General features: G+C 33.5%; 1 protein-coding gene across 2 annotated transcripts in view; it reads left to right on the top strand.

The window, feature by feature from the left end:
* The window catches only part of LOC132732156 (reelin-like), a 75,419-nt gene extending 56,210 nt beyond the window's left edge, over positions 1–19,209 (top strand). The window contains exons 48-60 of one of the 2 annotated variants that reach the window (XM_060718524.1): positions 204–375; positions 967–1,157; positions 2,639–3,184; positions 4,176–4,380; positions 5,249–5,424; positions 5,928–6,214; positions 6,690–6,904; positions 8,784–9,025; positions 11,555–11,709; positions 14,722–14,935; positions 16,908–17,022; positions 18,137–18,315; positions 18,996–19,209. In XM_060718524.1, coding sequence (XP_060574507.1) covers positions 204–375; positions 967–1,157; positions 2,639–3,184; positions 4,176–4,380; positions 5,249–5,424; positions 5,928–6,214; positions 6,690–6,904; positions 8,784–9,025; positions 11,555–11,709; positions 14,722–14,935; positions 16,908–17,022; positions 18,137–18,315; positions 18,996–19,050 — 2,752 coding nt within the window. In that variant the 3' untranslated portion in view covers positions 19,051–19,209. Of the gene's footprint in view, positions 1–203; positions 376–966; positions 1,158–2,638; positions 3,185–4,175; positions 4,381–5,248; positions 5,425–5,927; positions 6,215–6,689; positions 6,905–7,391; positions 7,446–8,783; positions 9,026–11,554; positions 11,710–14,721; positions 14,936–16,907; positions 17,023–18,136; positions 18,316–18,995 lie in introns of those variants that run through there. The other variant, XM_060718525.1, reaches the window with a different exon arrangement.
* The last annotated feature ends 2,017 nt before the right edge of the window (positions 19,210–21,226 follow it).

The following is a 21,226-nucleotide window of genomic DNA, read 5'->3' on the forward strand; positions in this document are numbered from 1 at the left end:
ATTTGTATTATCACCAATTAAAGCTAATTTTAATAAATTCACATCACTCAATGTATACCACTCACTTTGAGTGATATAGACTTGTCGAACATATTAATTTTTATGATAGTATGAATTTACATTTTTTTTTTAACCAAAGTTAGAGCTGTGAAAAGATAGTTTAATATTGGTGGTTTTCATAATTTATGATGACTTTGTTACAGATGTGATGAGGGTTGGTCAGGAAGTTCATGTGACAGTGCTTTGACAGCTTTACCAGACTATCTGTATGATAAGTTTGAGGTGGAATCAGATGATTGGTTTAAGAGTGTTGGCGGAAAGCGTGTTACACCATGTAAAACAATGGCATCTGGGCTGGCATATCATTTCACTGGGGTTAATATGTCCATATAAGCTGTTTCTGATTTCTCATGATTGTTCTACTTAATAATTATATTGTTTCGTTTACATGAATGATAGTTGTATCTCCATAAAATTTTATACTTTGTCCATTTCACTTTGAAAATGTTTGACGGTTTTACAGGTTAGCATGTTTGTATTTAGACAAATTACTTTCTCAAATGTTTAAAATGAATATTCACAAGAAATAAGCAAACAAATATGCATTGTCACAAACAAGTTTTGTTTAGATTAATATGAGATATTCTTTAGGGGTCACTGAAGCTAAATATAGTATAAAAATGAACAAGTTCTTTTCATTTAATCAGTTTGTAGGACTGTATTTCTTTCTACCAGTATATAAAATGCATTTTTTTTCCAGATTTTAACAATCATTGATCGTTTTAGGATGCTATTAATTATTTTTAACCTTTCACTAACTAGCTATGTAGAAATTGTCATTAATATTGTACAGGTCAATTTATTCATTTCAAATGTTATTGATAAAGTTTTGTTATAGTACATACAGTAAGATATTTGATAAATTCATGATACAAACGTACAAACCATTTAAAATATTTCTTTCAGAACTGTTCACGTATTTTGACATCTCATTACCTTGATCTCAGTGATGCAGCATTCATTCAGTTTAACTTCATGTATGGATGTTTGTCACCTCCGGACAATCTAGACGAGAGCGTAACTATTGGTTTCTCTACTGGTGCCGATGCTTGGACTAGTATTTCAACATTGCACTTTCTAAACTACCGAAATCCCACGTAAGCTTTGTATCATATTGAAAGCTTTATTGTTGATATTGAATGGTAATTATATAACATGGGTAGGTCTGTTCCCATTAACAGTTTTTGTATTGATATATACAAGTGTTTTTGTATTGATATATACAAATGATAGAGGTTGTTGTCTGGTTTGTTAATGTATAGCATCATTTGTTATTCTTCCTGAAAAATTTCGGGGGAGCATATAGTCGTCGGGTTGTCTGTCCGTCCATCCGTACTCACAGGACAGTAATTATGTAGCTAGAGGGACAATTGGTAACTGTTCTTCCTCTTTGATGTCATTCATTCCATAATGCTTTTATGTGGCTATTTTCTTTTGTGTGTCTAAAAAGAACGATAGAGAGATCAATGGAGTAGCAACATATTTACTGTCCTGTGAGAACGTCCGTCAGTCAGTCCGTCAGTATGTACGTCCCGAAATTTGTATTGGCCCATAACTTCTATATTTGAAGTCGGATTTTTAAACTATTTCACAGAAATGATCACCATATTGAGACGACTTGTTGCGCGTAACATTTGGGTCACTACCTTGAAGGTCAAGGTCACAGCATGACCTTGAAACAAAATCGTGTCCGGCCCATAACTTCGTTATTTGAAGTCGGATTTTTAAACTATTTAACAGAAATGATCACCATATTGAGACGACGTGTCGTGCGCCATATTTTGGTCGCTATCTTGAAGGTCAAGGTCACAGCATGACCTTGCAGCAAAATTGTGTCTAGCCCTTAACCTTGTTATTTGCAGCCGGATTATACAACTATTTCACAGAAATGATCACCATATTGAGACGACATGTCACACGCAACATTTGGGTCGCTACCTTGAAGGTCAAGGTCACAGCATGACCTTGCAGCAAAATTGTGTCCGTCCCACAACTTTTGTTATTTGAAGCCGGATTTTACAACAATTTAGATTAGATCTCATTGAATAGAAGTGTTGTGCAAAGAACAGTAACTCTGCCTTGCCTAAGTTTTGAATTATCACACTTTGAACTTACCTGGGATATTACTCTGAAACTACAAAAGATATACTTTTCTGTGTCCAAAACCTAGTCAGGGAGCATCACCCTGTTCAACCTGCTCTTGTTTAGAACATTCATGGCAACATCTTATGATATGTTATATTTGGTATTAGAATCTCAATTCCTGTAATCTAGTAATGTATTTGGTAATCTCGAATCAGCATACATACTCAAAAAAGAAATATTTAGGTTTTTAAAGGTAAAATATTAAAGTCATGATGTCTTTCAGGGAAAGTTGTATATTTAAACAAGGATAAGAATGTTACCTTTCAAGTCATAATGTGAAGCACACAGTGCACCGCTTTCACAACATAGCAATTTAGTGTTTATACAGAAGTTATGATTCTTGTTAGATGATTCTGTACATATAAAGTAAAGTGTCTCTCAAATATGCCATATGAAACGGAATTATTATGTATCATTTTATCATATTTTACAGATTTGTCACCTTGCAACTACCGCAGGAAGCCAAACAGAATGGTACCCAAATAACATTCACACAGCTTCAGCATAGCGGATTAAATCAAGATGATTGGATTATTGATAATTTACGTGTTGGCGGACATTTAAAAAACCCAGACTCTATGATGAGTGACTTTGTCCCAGGCATAGATCCAGCACAGTGGTACACATTTGATAATATAAAAACTGATGATTATTGTGACTGGGAGAATGTTGCAATTGGTAATACGCATGATGAAGAAAGTGCATCTCTTACAACTCAAGACCTACATGTAGGGTCAAACTATATGCTACAGTTCTGGTATAATGTTGGATGTATGCGACAATGGAATATTTCAGTAGCACCAGTACATCTACAGTATTCTACGGACTATGGTATGACATGGTCGTATATTTTACGACAGTGTCTGTCCAATGATCCAGTTTGTCCACAAGGTACTTCTATGGCAAGTGTGTACTATGGTGATCCTATGGGCACTTGGCAACGTGTTACAATCCCACTTGAAGGAATGACTATCTCAAAGTAAGTTTTAATTATTGCAAACGTGTACATAGATTTTAATTCTTCAATGGTTGCATGATTATCTGCTTTTTGGTGCAGATAAGGCCAGGTTAGTGAGGCTCAAAAGAATTTTGATCATTTATTAATAAAAATCTGAAGTTATTTTTAAAATATTTTAGTACAATCTTAACTTTTATGAATCTTTTCAATTTGGTTTCAAGTAGGTGAGATGATAGTAAAGTTATCTATTTTGTCTTGCATAATCTTAAGTGTCTTGCATAATCTTCATTAGTCAAAGCCTTAAATACTTAATATGAAATAAGGTTGGATAGCGAATTCCATTTAGCCTTTTATGTGTGGTATGAATGCAATGTTATTAAGGTAAATATCACTAAAAGTAAAATATATTTTATTATTTTTCCCATGTAGACAAGCAATATTTTAGAGCTGTGTCAAAACAGTGATGCATCATCAGTGTTATAGATGTAATTTAAAAAGACTGGATAAGTTGAATTTATGTCTTAAATGAACTGGTACATTTTTTTCAATCTAAGCATAACCATATATCATATATAGGGAAAGTCTTAAAATATTTACATGCGTTGACAACAATGGAGATAATGGGGCATCCATGTCCTATGGACACATTTCTAGTTAATGTCACCATGCATGAAACTAATTGGAGTAATTCCTTTTACTAACTTCTATATTTAGCCTTCTGTATAAAAGCCGCAGTAATCTGTATGATTGCAGAGAGTTGTGTTACAATGAAGCTTTCAAATACATTGTAATTCAAATTGCAAAATGCATGAAATTTCATGGTAAATGAATTCCTTATTGCCACAATTAGCTTTTTTGATCATATAAAAATTTTCCAGAGGTGTTCATTCTATAAAAGTTTACTTTTTATATATATTACAATTTTATTATTTGTGAATGTTTTTATCTGAGTGGTCTATATTACTAACTTGCCATTATTTCAGTAAGTTATATCATGTTTTATGTTGTCTAGTTCAACAAGATTCCGCTGGCAACAACGTCCTGTAGATGATGAACACAGTGTTGTTGACTTTGGTTTAAGAGATATATATATTGGTCCAGCGTGTGAGGATCTGTGTAATGGTCATGGTGTATGTCGACCAAACAACTATCCAGCATGTGTCTGTGATGATGGTCATCATGGTCGTAACTGTTATCCATGGAAAGTAAACAATCCGGTAAACTTAACATAATAATTTTTGTAAGTCTTGAAAAATGTTCTAAAAATATCACATTTTATATGTGCACCATCATACAATATGTTGGATATACAATGTAATCAGTACCTTTTGTTGTTTCTGTTTATTTAATGTTACATATAGAACTGTTTACAAATATAGGTTAAATGTGAAAGCCTCTGGAAAGCTCATTCAGTAGAGTTGCTCAGTCATCCAAAGGTCCTGGATTTCGGTCTTAGTTTATACAAGTTGATTTTAGTTTGATTGTGTTGGAAGCTATAAGCTTATTGAAACACTCTCAAATCTGTTCCTGGATTACCAACCAATACTAAGCAATGAATGTAGTATCTTGTTCAATGAATTGTCCCTGACTGGGTACAAACTAACAAGGAGTTCAAGTCATGGCCAGGCTGCACTTTTTTCTCACCCTGGGACTTTAATATTGGGAATTTGGGACTACTGTTAAAACCAATCCTATTGCACAGCCAATGCCTGTAGATATCTATAAAACAACAATGCTAGACATCATATCAGAAAAAACACTTTACAGAAGTCAAGTTCAACACATTTCAGGTCAAATATTGATATCACTTGGGAAATTCCAGGCCTTTTTCAAGTTGTTGTCTGTTCAGTGAGAGCAATGATACATGTATCTATATCCCTGGTCCAATCGTATCGACAGTGGTTTCTGTATTTTTGCCACTAATCATACCAACACTTTTGACCAAGTAAATGTAAAATTATCATTGAAATCAACTGTGAATCACAATAGGCCAACACATTTCCTCTATTTCTCAGCAAACATGTTGCTGTTCAATTTGGTTCAATATGATAAAAAACTCAAATAAATTTTATTTTGTTTAATAAGACGGAGTTAAAGGATACATTTGATAGTGAAGGTATAGACAAGTCAAAATGGTCTCTGATACAAGGTGGAACAATACAAGAACCATGTACTCAACTAGTGGAAGGTACAGCTCTAGTACAGAATGGTCCAGGTCTGAGACAAGTTGTCACTACTGATATGGACCTCAGGGATGCAAAGTTAGTATTTGAGAATAAGTATTTTATTTCTGTTAAAATTAAAGCAACATGTACTTGTTGACAAAGGGAAAATAAATGACTTAGCAATCCAAAGTTATTACAATCCTGAGTACCTATGTTGCTTTAAGTTTGTAACATACAAGGGTAGCCAAATCATGTTTTGGCACCATATAAACTGTGAATGTATGCCATAAAACCAAACAAAACAAACTCATAACAAAATAGTAAACAGTGCAGACCAAATTAGAATTTATCTAATTTGAAAAAAAAATCTGCATTTCACATTAATTTTAATGTGGTCCAAGCACATGATGCTGATTTACATTGACTAAATTTTAATAGTTATTTACTTTTAAGCTCCATATTTTTTAAACAGTCTCATAAGTATGCAGTATAAGAAAGAAAAAAACAACAACCAATTCTTGTTTAATTCCTATTACTTAGCAAAGAATGAAATCTTTGGAACAAAAAAGAATCCTATTAACATTTTCATTGTTATTTAGATTTGTCCAGTATACAGCTACAATAGGAGGTGAGAGCAACTTGGATGATTGCTTTAAACCGTACAGACGAGACCAAAGCGTTAGTCTACAATATAGTATAGATGGTGGTATTCACTGGAACACTTTACATACACTTGATTATGCGAGTTACCTAAAACCAAGACGTGACTATATTCCCCTGCCACAAGAGGCAAGGACTCGTAGTACTAAGATCAGATGGTGGCAGTTGCTGTCAGAGGATACAGAGAGGCCCCCTCCAGCATGGGCTCTTGATGATGTTTATATTGGTAAATCTTATATTGAAGTGTGCATTTAGGAGTTAACATGTATAAAGATTTATCTTTGCTGTGATGAAGTTATTACATGGTTGTGTGTATTTTGTGTATTTTACAGATAAATTTCTGTCCGGAAATTTTATCTTAATTTGTGTTTGCTTGTTAAAAAATACAACAAATACGAGAGATTTCTGTCACATTTGCAACTTGAAAAAGTTTTTTACATAAATTTTAAACATTGTTCATTTTGAACATCAAAGTATTTTTGTCAAATTTTATCAAAACAATATACATTTAAATAAACACAATCATACTAAAACATTTGGCTGAAAAATTATTGTGTACTTTTAATATATATCCTTACAAACATTTCGTTTCTGCTAATTAATACCTATGCACCTATGAAATCTGGTGATATATGTAAGAATAATTGTTTAATTTTACAAAATATATATATCTATATAGAGTGTTTTGTTTCGTATACTAGGAGGTCATGAGATAAACCCAGCAAATATTGAAATAAATTTCAATGAAACTTTGATGTTGAATGATCAACCATGGGAGTTTTCTCCGTATGGACATATAGGAGCTGAGATTTGCAAGAAAGATGATAGTGTTATAATGTGGGATGAAGGAAACGGAACGAGAGAATTTACAACAAAACAACTTATTGTACAGATGAACTATTTACTGCAGTTTAAGGTAAGGTTAATTAGAATTCAAAGTCTTCATAAACTAAAAGGTTGAAAGCAGACATGTTTTGGAAACACAAAATTGCTCATTAACCATGTTAAATATCTTACATGAAATTGTCCAGCTTTCTGCCTAGCCAAAACCTTTCATCATTTTAAGGATATATTTCAAAATGTATTCTGACTGAATAGCAACCAGTGTAGACCATAAGCAGACGACACAAATGTGTTTGCTGATCTTGGTCTGCATTTGTCAAATAAGTAGAATCTGTTGTTGACAGTAGACTTAGGGTGAAAGTATGCTAGGTAAACTGTCTATGAATTTTTACCAGTCATGGTGGCTGCACTACAAATTATTGTCATTGTACAATTGTTTGCAAACCATACAATATCTTTTCTATATCTTTGCAGCTACCTTACATATTTCTAAGATAGTTTGTTTAAAGTTGTGATAAAACATTCAGTGTCTGAATACTTTATTATTAAATATATTATAGATTTCTGTAGGGTGCGATAAAACATTCAATGTCTGAATACTTTAATATTAAATATATTATAGATTTCTGTAGGGTGCGATAAAACATTCAATGTCTGAATACTTTAATATTAAATATATTATAGATTTCTGTAGGGTGCGATAAAACATTCAATGTCTGAATACATTAATATTAAATATATTATAGATTTCTGTAGGGTGCGATAAAACATTTAATGTCTGAATACTTTAATATTAAATATATTATAGATTTCTGTAGGTTGTGATAAAACATTTAATGTCTGAATACTTTAATATTAAATATATTATAGATTTCTGTAGGGTGCGATAAAACATTCAATGTCTGAATACTTTAATATTAAATATATTATAGATTTCTGTAGGTTGTGATAAAACATTTAATGTCTGAATACTTTAATATTAAATATATTATAGATTTCTGTAGGGTGCGATAAAACATTTAGTGTCTGAATACTTTAATATTAAATATATTATAGATTTCTGTAGGGTTCGATAAAACATTGAATGTCTGAATACTTTAATATTAAATATATTATAGATTTCTGTAGGGTACGATAAAACATTCAATGTCTGAATACTTTAAAGACGTTTTCGGGAGTTTTCATATAGACAAATAGGCAAAATTAAAACTGTTCAATAGAATTTCTTTAAACTTGGCATGTTGTTAGAATATTATAACAGAAACATTTTAAGCGAAAAAAAAATGGGGTAACGGTTCTCGTTTTGAGTTATCTGCCCTTGAATTGGACTTTTATTGTTAAATTCAAGGGCAGATAATTTACAATAAATGAAAACAAAACATTTTTTTTCTTATTTTCATGAAGCTTACCTTCGTTTTAGTTGATATGCAAAATTTCAAGAACAAATTTAGAGTGGGTAGATTTTATTCTCACTTTTTCTTTTAACCTGTGCATTTTTTCTTAAAAAATGGCCTATGTTTTAAGAATTTAAAGTACCTTTATTTTCATTGAAAAATATTAACAGAAACAATGTTAGGAATTGCATGTTATTATGTATTGTACTCAGAAATAAAAAAAAAAATATTATCCAGAAGTAAAAACAAGAATTCATTTTAGTATGTATAAGTTATCTGCCCTTGAAATGACATCAAATAAGTAGAAAAGTCTGATTCAGGGGCAGATAACTCAAAAACGAAAACGGTGACCCCAATTTTATTTTAGTTAAAATGTTTCTATTATCATATTCTAACAACATGCCAAGTTTAAAGAAACTCTATTGAACAGTTTTAATTTTGCCTTTATGTCTATATGAAAACTCCCGAAAATGCCTTAATATTAAATATATTAAAGATTTCTGTAGGGTGCGATAAATCATTCAATGTCTGAATACTTTAATATTAAATATATTATAGATTTCTGTAGGGTGCGATAAAACATTCAATGTCTGCCAGCCTCATGCACCTGTCAAGCTTGTCTTCAACAAAAATCCTAGTCACGATAAATGGTATGAAGTTATACCATTGTGCTTGCCCGATATAAACAGACGTATGGATTGTTTACCCAACAAGTTTCACGCTGCTAGCGAGTACTGGGCAGATACACATCCAACATGGACTCGAGTAACTATCAAACTACCGGAAAAAACATTCTCAAGGTTGGGAATTAGTACCAGTAAATTTTTATATTTATTTATGTTATTTGGTGGTTTAACCGATGATTTGTACAAATGGAACATTTTTTATAATGCCTTGTATTTGAATGTGTAATGTGTCTAGTGCTCCTTGTATGTGAGGACAGAGTGTCCAGTGCTTTGTGACCTACATGCACCTTATATTTAGTACTAAGACATGACAAATATTTTGGGGAATTGTTCTGTGTCCTAGACAGAAGAATTCATGGGCACTTGTGCGACTAAAACTAACGTCAGTCTGGTTAAAATTAAATACAAACTTTTTAATCTAAATTGTCAGAATCCCAGTTGATCACACGCTTTGCTAGCGAAATGATCAAATCGAGAGTTGACCGCAAAACTTTTGTAAGTACTTCTTTATTTCATATTTGTTACTGCAGTATTGCAATGAACCCTCAAAATAAAACTGATAGTTTTATAAGCATTTACCAACATAATTTAAACTTTTCTTACTCAGTGTTTTTAGCTCACCTGAGCATATGCTCAGGGTGAGCTATTAGGATCACTCTTCGTCCGTCGTACGTCGTACGTTGTCCGTTCACACTTTTCAAACGACATCTCCTCTGAAACCATAAGGCAGATCATAATGAAACTTCACAGGGATGTTCCTTGTGTGAAGCCTTAACAAAGTTGTTCAAAGAATTCCATTCCATGCAGAACTCTGGTTGCCATGGCAACCAAAAGAAAAAACTTTAAACATCTTCTTCTAGAAAACCCAAAGAGCTAGAGCTTAGATATTTTGCATGAAACATCTTCTAGTGAGTGTCTACCAAGATTGTTCAAATAAAATCCCTACGGTCAAAATTGGCCCCGCCCCAGGGGGTCATTGATTTTCCCTATATGCATATAGTAAAAACTTAAAAAAAATCTTCTTTTAAAGAACCCAAAGAGCTAGAGCTAAGATAGTAAGCATGAAACATCTTCTAATGAGTGTCTACCAAGATTGTTCAAATAAAAGCCCTGGGGTCAAAATTGGTCCCGCCCCAGGGTGTCATTGTATTTAACTATGTGTGTATAGTAAAAACTTAAAAAAATGTTCTTTTAAAAAACCCAATGAGCTAGAGCTTAGATGTTCAGCATGAAACATCTTATGGGTGTCTACCAAGTTTGTTCAAATAAAAGCCTTTGGATTAAAATTGGCCCTGCCGGGGGGTGGGGGGTGGGAAGGTCATTGTTTTTCATTATATGTGTGTAGTAAAAACTTAACATCATGAAACATCTTCTAATGGGTGTCTTCCAAGTTTGTTCAAATAAAAGCCCTGGGGTTTAAACTGGCCCCGCTCCATGGGCCTATATACAGGTGAGCGACCTCAGGGCCATCATGGCCCTCTTGTTATGGTTATACCAGTAATGTAACTATAAAATGCTATGATAAGTGGGTTTTTAGCTCACCTGTCACTTTGTGACAGGGTGAGCTTTTGTGATCGCTTTTCGTCCGGCGTCTGTCCGTCCGGCGTCCGTAAACTTTTACTTTAAATGACATATCCTCATAAACCACTAAGCCATTTTCAACCAAACTTCTCAGGAATGTTCCTTTGGTGGTGACCTTTAAAAATTGTTCAAAGAATTTAATTCCATGTAGAACTCTGGTTGCCATGGCAACCAAAAGAAAAAACTTTAATTATCTTCTTCTAAATAACCCAAAGAGCTAGAGCTTAGATATTTGGCATGAAACATCTTCTAGTGAGTGTCTACCAAGTTTGTTCAAATAAAAGCCCTGGGGTCAAAATTGGCCCCGCCCCAGGGGGTCATTGATTTTTCCGATATGTATATAGTAAAAACTTAAAAAATCTTCTTTTAAAGAACCAAAAGAGCTAGAGCTATGATATTTAAGATGAAACATCTTCTAATGGGTGTCTACCAAGTTTGTTCAAATAAAAGCCCTGGGGTCAAAATTGGCCCCGCCCCAGGGGGTCATTGATTTTTCCTATATGCATATAGTAAAAACTTAAAAATCTTCTTTTAAAGAACCCAAAAAGCTAGAGCTAAGATATTTAGCATGAAACATGTTCTAATGGATGTCTACCAAGTTTGTTCAAATAAGAGCCCTGGGGTCAAAATTGGTCCCGCCCTGGGGGACATTGATTTTCCTTCTATGTGTATAGCAAAAACTTAAAAATCTTCTTCGAAAAAACCCGAATAGCTAGAGTTTAGATATTAAGCATGAAATATCTTCTAGTAAGTGTCTACAAAGATTGTTCAAATAAAAGCCCTGGGGTCAAAACTGGTCCTGCCCCAGGGGTGTCATTGTTTTCAAATATATGTGTAAAGAAAAAACTTAAAAAATCTTCTCTTAAAAAACCCAACGAGCTAGACCTTAGATGTTTAGCATGAAACATCTTATAATGGGTGTCTACCAAGTTTGTTCAAATAAAAGCCCTGGGGTTTAAACTGGCCCCGCTCCTGGGGGCCTATATACAGGTGAGCGACTTCAGGGCCATCATGGCCCTCTTGTTTTTTGGTATATGATTTGTGACATGTATATGATTACAGCACAACTCGGTTTAGATGGATACAGGATTCAGTGGATAAGACGGCACCAAGTTGGGCATTAGATGATATATATGTAGGGGAGACATGTCCAAGCATGTGTCATGGCCGGGGAGATTGTGCTGGAGGAAAATGTATCTGTGATACTGGATATATAGGTAGTTAACATTTTGCAATATAATCTTGCTTTAACACTTACAAATGCTCAATGTCTTAAAGGACCTGTCCATCATTTTTTTTTAATCTAGACAAAACCATTAATCATTTTTAGGAAAATTTCAATATATGTACCAATGAGTAGCAACAGTGCAGATCATGAGGGCACTGTTATGCTGGCTGATTTTGGTCAGTATAGGTGCAAAGGTATATGCTGTTGTCAATAGCAGGCTAAGAGTTTAAGTGTTGCTTTTATTAATGAAATAATGTGTTATAACAAAGTTATTTTTCATTTTTATACACCTGATAAAAAGTTTGTTGTACATTGTTATGCACATGGCCATCTGTCCATCTTTCAGCAATTTTCTGTCCTCTCTGTGTGTGTCTGAAAGGAAATTTGAAATATATTGGGCAGAAATAATAATCATATTGAGATAATGTGACTTTGCTGAGGCCAATGTCACATTTTGTCATTATGTATGAATTTGAAAATTTCATGTCAGCTGTATGTTTGTTTGAACAGATAGACGGAAATTAAAACTATTTGGCTGAAATGTTGCAAAAAACTTGTATGATGTGCAGAATGCATTTTAAGGCTTCCTCAGCCAATTTGGTCCTGCCCCAGTTGTCACTTGGTTTTAGACACTTATATAGGAAAACATATTTAAGTGAAACTTACAATGCCTTGTGTTTAGATATTTTGCATGTAGCAGTACCTTGTAGAACTCTACAATGCTGTTATTAATCATGTCCCTCGGGTTATTATTGGACAATCCCGGGCTTATTTGATTTTTAAAGGACTTATTGTGCTGAACTACAATTTTTTACACATAAACTTCAAAGCCCTAAGCTTAGATATTTGGCTTGTATCATCAATTTCTAGTCTTCTACAAAATTTGTAATAATCTGAGGTCAAAATCAGCCCTTCCCTTTAAATTTCTGAACTTTACAGGAAGGATCAGTACTTGTGCATGCTTTTGGCATTTCCAGTTCAGTGATTTTTGTCAAAGTTATGGCCCTTTAATGACTTCATCTCTCGTACTAATAAGCAATTTTTATGAAATGCTACAGGAGTGATTGGTACCTCAAGTACAAATGTACTTGCACATCTATAATGGTTGTTTGGTTGAAAGATTTTCAGCTGAAATATGGCTCTTTTGTGTCACCTGCTATACAAAACTTGTCCAGATTACTTCTCAAGAACTAGTGCAGTTTCATCTAAACTTTACATGAATAAGTCTTGTGGTGCATATTGTTGGTATTTTCTTGTGCGTATGTAATGGGTTTCCGGTTGAATGATTTCTTTCTGACTTAAGGCTCTTGAATATAAAAGGTGTTATGTTTTGCCTGCTACATGCTACAAAATTGCCATGACATATAGGGATCACCTCTCAGTCTATCTGTATGTATGCCCGACACAAAACTACTGTATGGACTACTCCTCAAAAACTACTGGTGCAATTTTATCCAAACTTTACAGGAATAACCAGAACCAAATCTAGCTGACTGTATTTAAGGTAGTACACCCCTAATGAGCACTATAAGGAATTGTAAATTTGACAACATAGTACAGTTATATGCCTTAAATGTCACCTGTATGCAAAATTTAAACAAAATTTACCGTGTGGTTTATGAGTTATGGACATTTTTATGAACTAAAACTTTGCCATTAGAAGGGATTTTTTCAGAAATGAGGAAACTCTAAATAATCTATAGTATCATCATTATGAAAAATGTTTTCCTTTTGCTCATTGTTAAGAAATTAACAATGACATATAGGTAACAAATTAAACAAGCAAAATGATTGTTTTTAAACGAAATGTTTTTAATATGTATAAAATGTAACCCTACCCCACCCACTTTTAACACTAATTTGACCATTTCCCTATGTAAAAAGCCTTATTTAAAATATCCCTAAAATTTTCCAAAATGAGGGGCTATTTTCAAAGTTTGCCTAAATTTTCTTTAATGTATATTGGTTGGTCTTGCAAAATATAAAATACTTTTACCGTTTAGTTTTTATTTTATTAATCTTTGAAAATATCTGGTATCATATTTTCTATTAAATTTGGCATTATTTAGTAAATAAATACCTACAATAATTATTTAATTAAAATAAAACACTTTTTTCTTCCATAGGGGGTCTGAGAGATTAATAAAAAATGTTAAAAAGAAAAAAAAGAAAGAAAAAAAATTGCCCTTTCTGGGGGTTGAACCCACGCCCCCTCAGTTTCAATACACTTTACAGTGATTTTAGCCTATTTGAATACTCTTCAAAGTGGAGACAGTGCATTAGGGGTGTACTACCTTAACAGCCCAAACTTTTTGTCAGAGTTATGGCCCTTTAATGATATATATTTTTAAAGTTTGTCCAGACTACTTCACTGCAAATTGAATAAAATTTAACTGGATTGATCAGTGATTTGGCATATTTATTGTGTTTTTATTTGGTTAAATGTTTTTTGGTTTTTTTTGCTGACTTATGACCCTTGAATAAAAGGGCTTTTGGCTAGTTTATAATTTTTGTGTAATTTTTACTTTCTCCATATTACAGAAGATACACAAATATCCATACAGTCAAATTACGTATCCAACTAAATGTCCAATCACCCCTCAATACACCTGCTTAATTGGCTATGATCAGGCGACACAAATTGTGATCACTGATCACTCTTGTATTTAGTATATGTTACATTTGTAACAAATAGGTAATAAATTCAGTTTCAAAGGACAATTCTTGCTTACAGTTGACATTATGGGGACTGTTTCTTGGATGATAGGTCATAGGTCATTGCAGTAATATCAGTACTCTATTGAAACTAAACTTTGATGCAAGCTAAATAGTAGCAACATGTAGATTGACAATATAGAAACTCTTCTGTAATTGCTTTTGCTTTTTTATGCCTGTTGCAGTTTTTACACATTTTTGTACTAGAAAACAGTTGTGTGCATTTGTATCAATTAAATTCAGTATTAAAATTACTAGAACTAAACATTATTTGTAATATATATAGGTTCATCTTGCATGCCTGGAGAGAAACAGAAAAGTCGACTGTTTGATTCATTTGAGGGCGGAGTGTATACATCACACTGGGATGTTGTGTCGGGTGGTGGTATTGGATTTGGATGTAAAGCATTGCTTCCATATGCCCATGGTAAAACACTTTACTTTAATGGCTGTGGTATTAGGGAGGCAAGGACAGTGGAAATGGATCTAACAACTTCAAGGTAAAGTAAGAAATGAATTATTTGAATGATTACAACAACAAAAAAATCACAAACATTATCTGAGAATCAAATGTTCATAGATAATTAAGGGTAATGAATGTTAGATAACTGTAATTAGTTGAAATTTGTTAGATGAAACTTACACAATAAAGCTATCTGTGGATCATTCATTGACTTGTACTGATATCACAGTATTTTTAAAATTTGAGGTATGATCAAAAAGTTCTTGGCCCCATATACTTCTAGCCACTATGCTGATATTTACACACGCTATGTCGATACTGATATCTTATTGAAGACTACTTACCAAGTTACACACGGTTTAACACAGATTAAGTAACATAAAACACACTTTAAATCAGAGCCGTCATTAAGTACCTCTGTAAGAAAGGGATATCCCCCAAGGAAATCCATGAAGACTTCATGGATACACTTTGGAAGGAGTCCCGTTCCAATAGCACTGTGAAAAAATGGGCTGCTTTAAATTGAAGAGGGACAGGGAGGGCATTGGAGATGATAAGCGACCTGGGAGACCAAAAGAGGCCACCAACGATGAAACTGCCGACGCTGTGCACGACCTGGACATGTGCGATAGAAGGAGAGATCTGTGAAGCATTGCTAGGGAAGTGGGTATAAGCGTTGGTTCAGTTCAGGCAATTCTGACTGATGTCTATGTCTTGTTCAATGGGTCCCCAGACAGTTAACTGACGACCAGAAACAGACCAGACTTGACATTTCAAGATATCCTTTTTCTCGCTTCAAGGATGAACCTGATTTTATCTACCGGATCGTAACTTAGGATGAAACATGGGCCCATCACTGGGATCCAGCATCCAAGAACAGAGCATGCAGTGGAAGCACCCTGGCTCACCCCCTTGAAGAAATTCAAGAGGGTGCCATCAGCAGTTCAATTTTTTGGTATAGTCAGGGGATAATCATGATTGACTATCTTGAGCAAGGTCATTCCATAAACGGTACATACTATGCAGATGAACTGTGACATCTGTGTCAAGAAATCGAGCGTAAAAGGAGGGGCAAACTGACTCAAGGCATTCTGCTCCTGCACAACAATGCGGCATCTCACATACCGCAAGTGGCGATGGCTGCTGCAACTCAATACTGGGGCTCCATCCCCCATATTCTCCAGACTTGGCCCCCTCTGACTTCTACTTGTTTCTGAAACTGAAAACCAAGCTTCATGGTAGCAATGAAGGTGTCATGGAGGTGGTCAATGAGTTCTTTGAGGACCAAAATAGAGAGTTCTATTTTGAAGGGTTAAACAAGTTGGAGCACAGGTTGGCAAAGTGCATTAATGTAGAGGGCGATTATATTGAAAAGTAAGACCATTAGTTGGGTTCTCTGACTACCAGAAGTATATTGGGCCGAGAACTTTTTGATCAATCCTCATATTTGTCTGTTCAAATTGATGTAATAACTCTGATAAAAAAATAATATAGGTACCGTATGAATCACCCAAAATTATTTTGAACATTACTTCTACAATATTAGGTATTGATGATACAATATTGTTAAAGGTATTGATCACAAGCAATATTGTTAAAGGTATGGATCATACAATGGTGTTGTAGGCATTGATCATTGGGTATTGTTTTAGGTTTTGATTATTCAGTGCTTTGTAGGCATTGATCAGTAAAAATATTGTTGTAGGCATCGATCAGTCAATATTTTGGTAGGTAATTGATCATACAATAGTGTTGTAGGCATGTATAATTCTATATTACTGTAGGTATTGATCATTCAATATTGTTTAAGGTTATGATTATTTAATACTTTTGTAGGCATCAATCATTGAATCATTCAACGCTGTTGTAGGTATTCATTTGTCAATACTGTTGTAGGTATTCATTTGTCAATACTGTTGTGAGTATTGATAATGAAGTATTGTTGTAGGTATCCATAATTAAATAGTGCTGTAGATATTGATCATTTAACAATAAATATATATTTTCAGCAAAATAATGTTTGTTTTACAAATTGGTTGCCGGGCTCAAACACCAGAATGTAATGTGAAAACAGGAGACATGTCAAATTATAGAGGTGTATTGCTACAGTATTCGTCCAATAGGGTGAGCTTTAATTATTGATACTGATTGCAGCAAAATGATACCAGCATCAAACAATTTGTTGAATAAATATGTTGATAAATGAAATGAGCCGCGTTACGACAAAACCAACATAATGGGTTTGTGACCAGCATGGATCCAGACCAGCCTGCGCATCCACGCAGTCTGATCAGGATCCATGCTGTTCGCTTACAAACCCTATTACAAGTAGAGAAACTGATAGCGAACAGCATGGATCCTGATCAGACTGTGCGGATGCGCAGGCTGGTCTGGATCCATGCTGGTCGCAAACCCATTATGTTGATTTTGTTGTGACGCGACTCAAATGCTTGAATTGACAATATCATCGTACATTATCCCTTAACCTGTTAATTATCATAAAATCAGTGAGACTTGTCCACCTGTCCATTATGAACTTTAGCAACAAGGAAAAAATTTGCAAATGTTGCAAATTGACAAAAATCACTATAATGTCCTTTGGTCCTAAATATCACCCTAATTGTTTTCAGTTTTCACAAAACTCAGAGATCTGTGATTCGCTGATATTTCCACACGCAAAATGTTTAGAATTTTAAATTCTCTAACTTTTCAACACGCAGAAATATCCACCTTTACAGTAAATATAAATGTTTATGGTTATTTTGTCAACAGTATATACTATTCCCAGTCAGACTGCACAGAAGTGCTTGCCGGCCTGGCGCTATACTGTATGCAAAGGGCTAATCAATTTCAATGCCATCAGGTTTAAAGGCCTTAAGGGTTAATTTATCTTCAAGTTATAGATTTTATTACATAATGTTACTTAAGGTTTCTTAATTTTTTTTTCCTCTAATAAAAGGGAGAGAATGAATTGTGCTCAGGTGTATAATGCTTCTGTTGGCAAAGTTGATACATGTTTGAAAATGTTAAAATCAAGATCAGCTGATTTACCCAATTTTAAACTATGATCTTCGAATTTCTTTGAAAAATAAAAACAAACAGTGAAATTTAATAGCCAATTGTAAGAAAAATGCAGAATGTTTGAAATTTAATTGTCAATTGTAAGAAAAATGACTAAGTTGAATAGACTTTTGAAATTACATAAATGTAATAAGACTTTTGAAATTAATTGATTTAGGGAGCAGACTGGATATTGATAGCACGACACGACCCTGGAGAACATCTTGTGCCACGTAGATTAGCATATGATATACCACATCATGCACATGTTGAAGGTGTTCAACTTAGATGGATACAACCAGTTCATGGTGGACAGGGATTTGATCAATGGGCAATAGATAATGTAGAAGTTGTGCCGTAAGTTTTTGATATTTGTAATGTTTGTATTTTCTGTATTATTGATTAGTAATGAAGATATAGAAAAAGGCAATCATTTCAAAATTTAGATTTTATGCTTATCAAATGTTCTTTTCATTTTTTAGATGTTCTTTTCATTCATTAAATGTTCGTTTTATTAATTAAATGTTCTTTTCATTTATTAAATATTCTTTTCATTTCCCCTCTATAAGAAATTAGGTAAATTGTTTTGTTTGATTGGCGTAGTATGTTGCTATTTTATGCCTGTTGACACATATTTTTATATTGATATCCCTTTAACTTGAAATGGACTGTTCCAAATTCAAAGCTCGGCAAAACCATTACACAAATTCAGCAGGTGAATGGTGTTTAAGTTTGTGAATTTGTTGAGGGTGAGACTAAAAAAAAAAGGATTGGAGCACCACACTACATACCGGACAAGACGCTTGAATGTTTAAATGCTAAAATCTCACCTTTTCACCTTACAGAATGAACTTTAAAATGTCTAATTCATCTTTTCACACCGATTTATATACGTTGAGGAATGAAAAATGTGATAATCGGCGAAAAAAAAACCCATACATGTATTTGTCTAGTTTGTGATCATGATTTCTGCAAGCATCTAGAGGTATTGCTCCAATCCTGTATTGAGTTAAATCCATTTGTTTGATATTTTTCAGAGGTAGAAGCTACAGAAGATATTACAGAAGAAGGAGACATCTTGCTCAAAGCTAAAGTCTAATCTACCAGTGTAGATAACATTAAATGTGTCTAACATATGCAAATTATTCACGATATTTGGAGACTGAAATATTTTATATGACTTTCATGAATGCTTTATCAACTTCATAAAGAATTGTAATAAAAAAGTATCTTGCTTTGTACATTTTGAAATATTATGAGTTAGTTTTTTTTTTAGGTTAATCATCCTGTATCAGAATGACACTATGGTTGAGTTTTGCATGCAACTTTTTGTACTACTTTATCAACCATTAAAGATACTTGCTTATTTGAATCTTCAAACATGTCTTTGGAATGGTAATTGGAGGTTTACAATACAAGGCCAATAAATCTTGCATGGATTTTGACAGAATTATGGCCCTTTATAAACTAAAGAAATAAATAGTTCAAATTTTCCCTTCAAAACTACTGAAGGTATCCACATGAAACTAGATAAGTGTTTTAGTATCATAATTAAAGGTCAGTTGCCAAGACCAATAAGTTTTTTCTTCAAACTTGGAATCCATAGCTTTTTCAATATTAAAACTGAATTGCATTTCAATAGGGCATATTTCCTTGTCATAAGTTTTGATGGGTTATGCCCCTTTATTAAATTAGTTTCTTAGTAAACCATTTTATTTAAGGTTCATATCTCAAAAGCAACTGAAATATTTATTTTGAAGTAAGAATGCATTTCTAAGAGGCAGATAATTCTGACATTGTTTAATAATCTCCCTTTATAAATGCATCTGTTATTAAGTTATTTTGTGAAACTAAAAATGGCTATAGCTAAGTTATCATGCAGGCAAGTAGCATTGCCTTGTGGACCTCTACAAGAGGGATATTGATTATGTCCCTTGAGGTCAGGTGCAGGGGTCATTTGATTTATATAAGCGTATATAGGAAATTAATTTAGTCCTATTCTGTTAAACTACAATGCCAAGAACTTAAACATTTGGCAGATAGCATTGTATTGTAGGTATTTGGCATGTAGCATTATGTATTGTAAATATTTGGCCAGTAGCAATGTATTTTGACCTCCACAAAACTGACATAAAGGGTGCCCCCTTGGGTAAATATTTACCTTGCCCCTTGGGTCACATGATTTCTATAGAAAAACATTTAAGTCTTATTCTTTAAAACTACAATGCCGAGAGATAGATATTTGGCATGTGGCATTGCCATGTTGACCTCCACAAAACTGAAACATCATTTCCCTTGGGTCAATATTTGACCCATCCAGGGGGCCACTTTGTTAATCTAATTATCCTTATATTATTATATAGGAAAACACATTTAAGTCTTATGTGAAATAAAATGACCAGAGCTTAGATACAATGTATTTGGATAATGTAGTTTTGCTTCAACGGAACTACATAAATCATGACCCTCAGGTAAAAATTCCCCCCACCCCCTGAAGGTCACATAGTTTATGTAGACTTATAAACATACCTTGAAATTTTTCACTTCTTAAAGTTGTATGAAAGCATAGAACTTTGTAATTGGTCAACATGTTCCATCAATCTGCTTTCCTCTACAAAAGTTATGTTAACAATGATCCTCAGGTCAAAATTATCCCTGCCCTAAAGGTCCCATGTCTTATGTATACAAAAACACCTTAAATCTGAGATATAATCTATATAGGCAAAACAAAATGATGATGTCAGCAGTGAATAAGATATTAAATGTATCAAAAAGCCGATGTGTCGATTATTTGGGTAGAACAAAAACATTTCCACCCAATACGTTTAGTCGACAACACTTGTGTACTTTTCAGTAAGAAAATAGATACCGTAACTTACATACATGTACTTACATATTTCATCGAAATTAATTAGTTAATATCTAAGATAATGTCCTTTAGCCAACTATATATTTTAAGAAGTGCAGATATCTTCATATCCGAAAGTTACAAAAAACAACATACTGTGGTAAACTCAAATCTTTCTAAAATATATAAGTTAAAAACTGACAAATTATCATGAAATTAGGACATTGGTCATTTAAATAAACGTTCTGATGCCAACTTCATAATAGTTTTCACATTCTTTGCAGTCTGTCTGTAATAATCAGATTGCTTGGTTTTATAAAAGCATGCTAACTTCTCCCATTGATGACAGATAGCCAGTACATTTGTGCGTTTGTACTTAAATTTTCAAATTTTTTTCCGTTTTTAGTGCCCCAGTTATTA

Source organism: Ruditapes philippinarum, unplaced genomic scaffold (assembly GCF_026571515.1).
Source record: "Ruditapes philippinarum isolate M1 unplaced genomic scaffold, ASM2657151v2 ctg325_1_1_1_1, whole genome shotgun sequence".
Taxonomy (NCBI): Eukaryota; Metazoa; Mollusca; class Bivalvia; order Venerida; family Veneridae; genus Ruditapes; species Ruditapes philippinarum.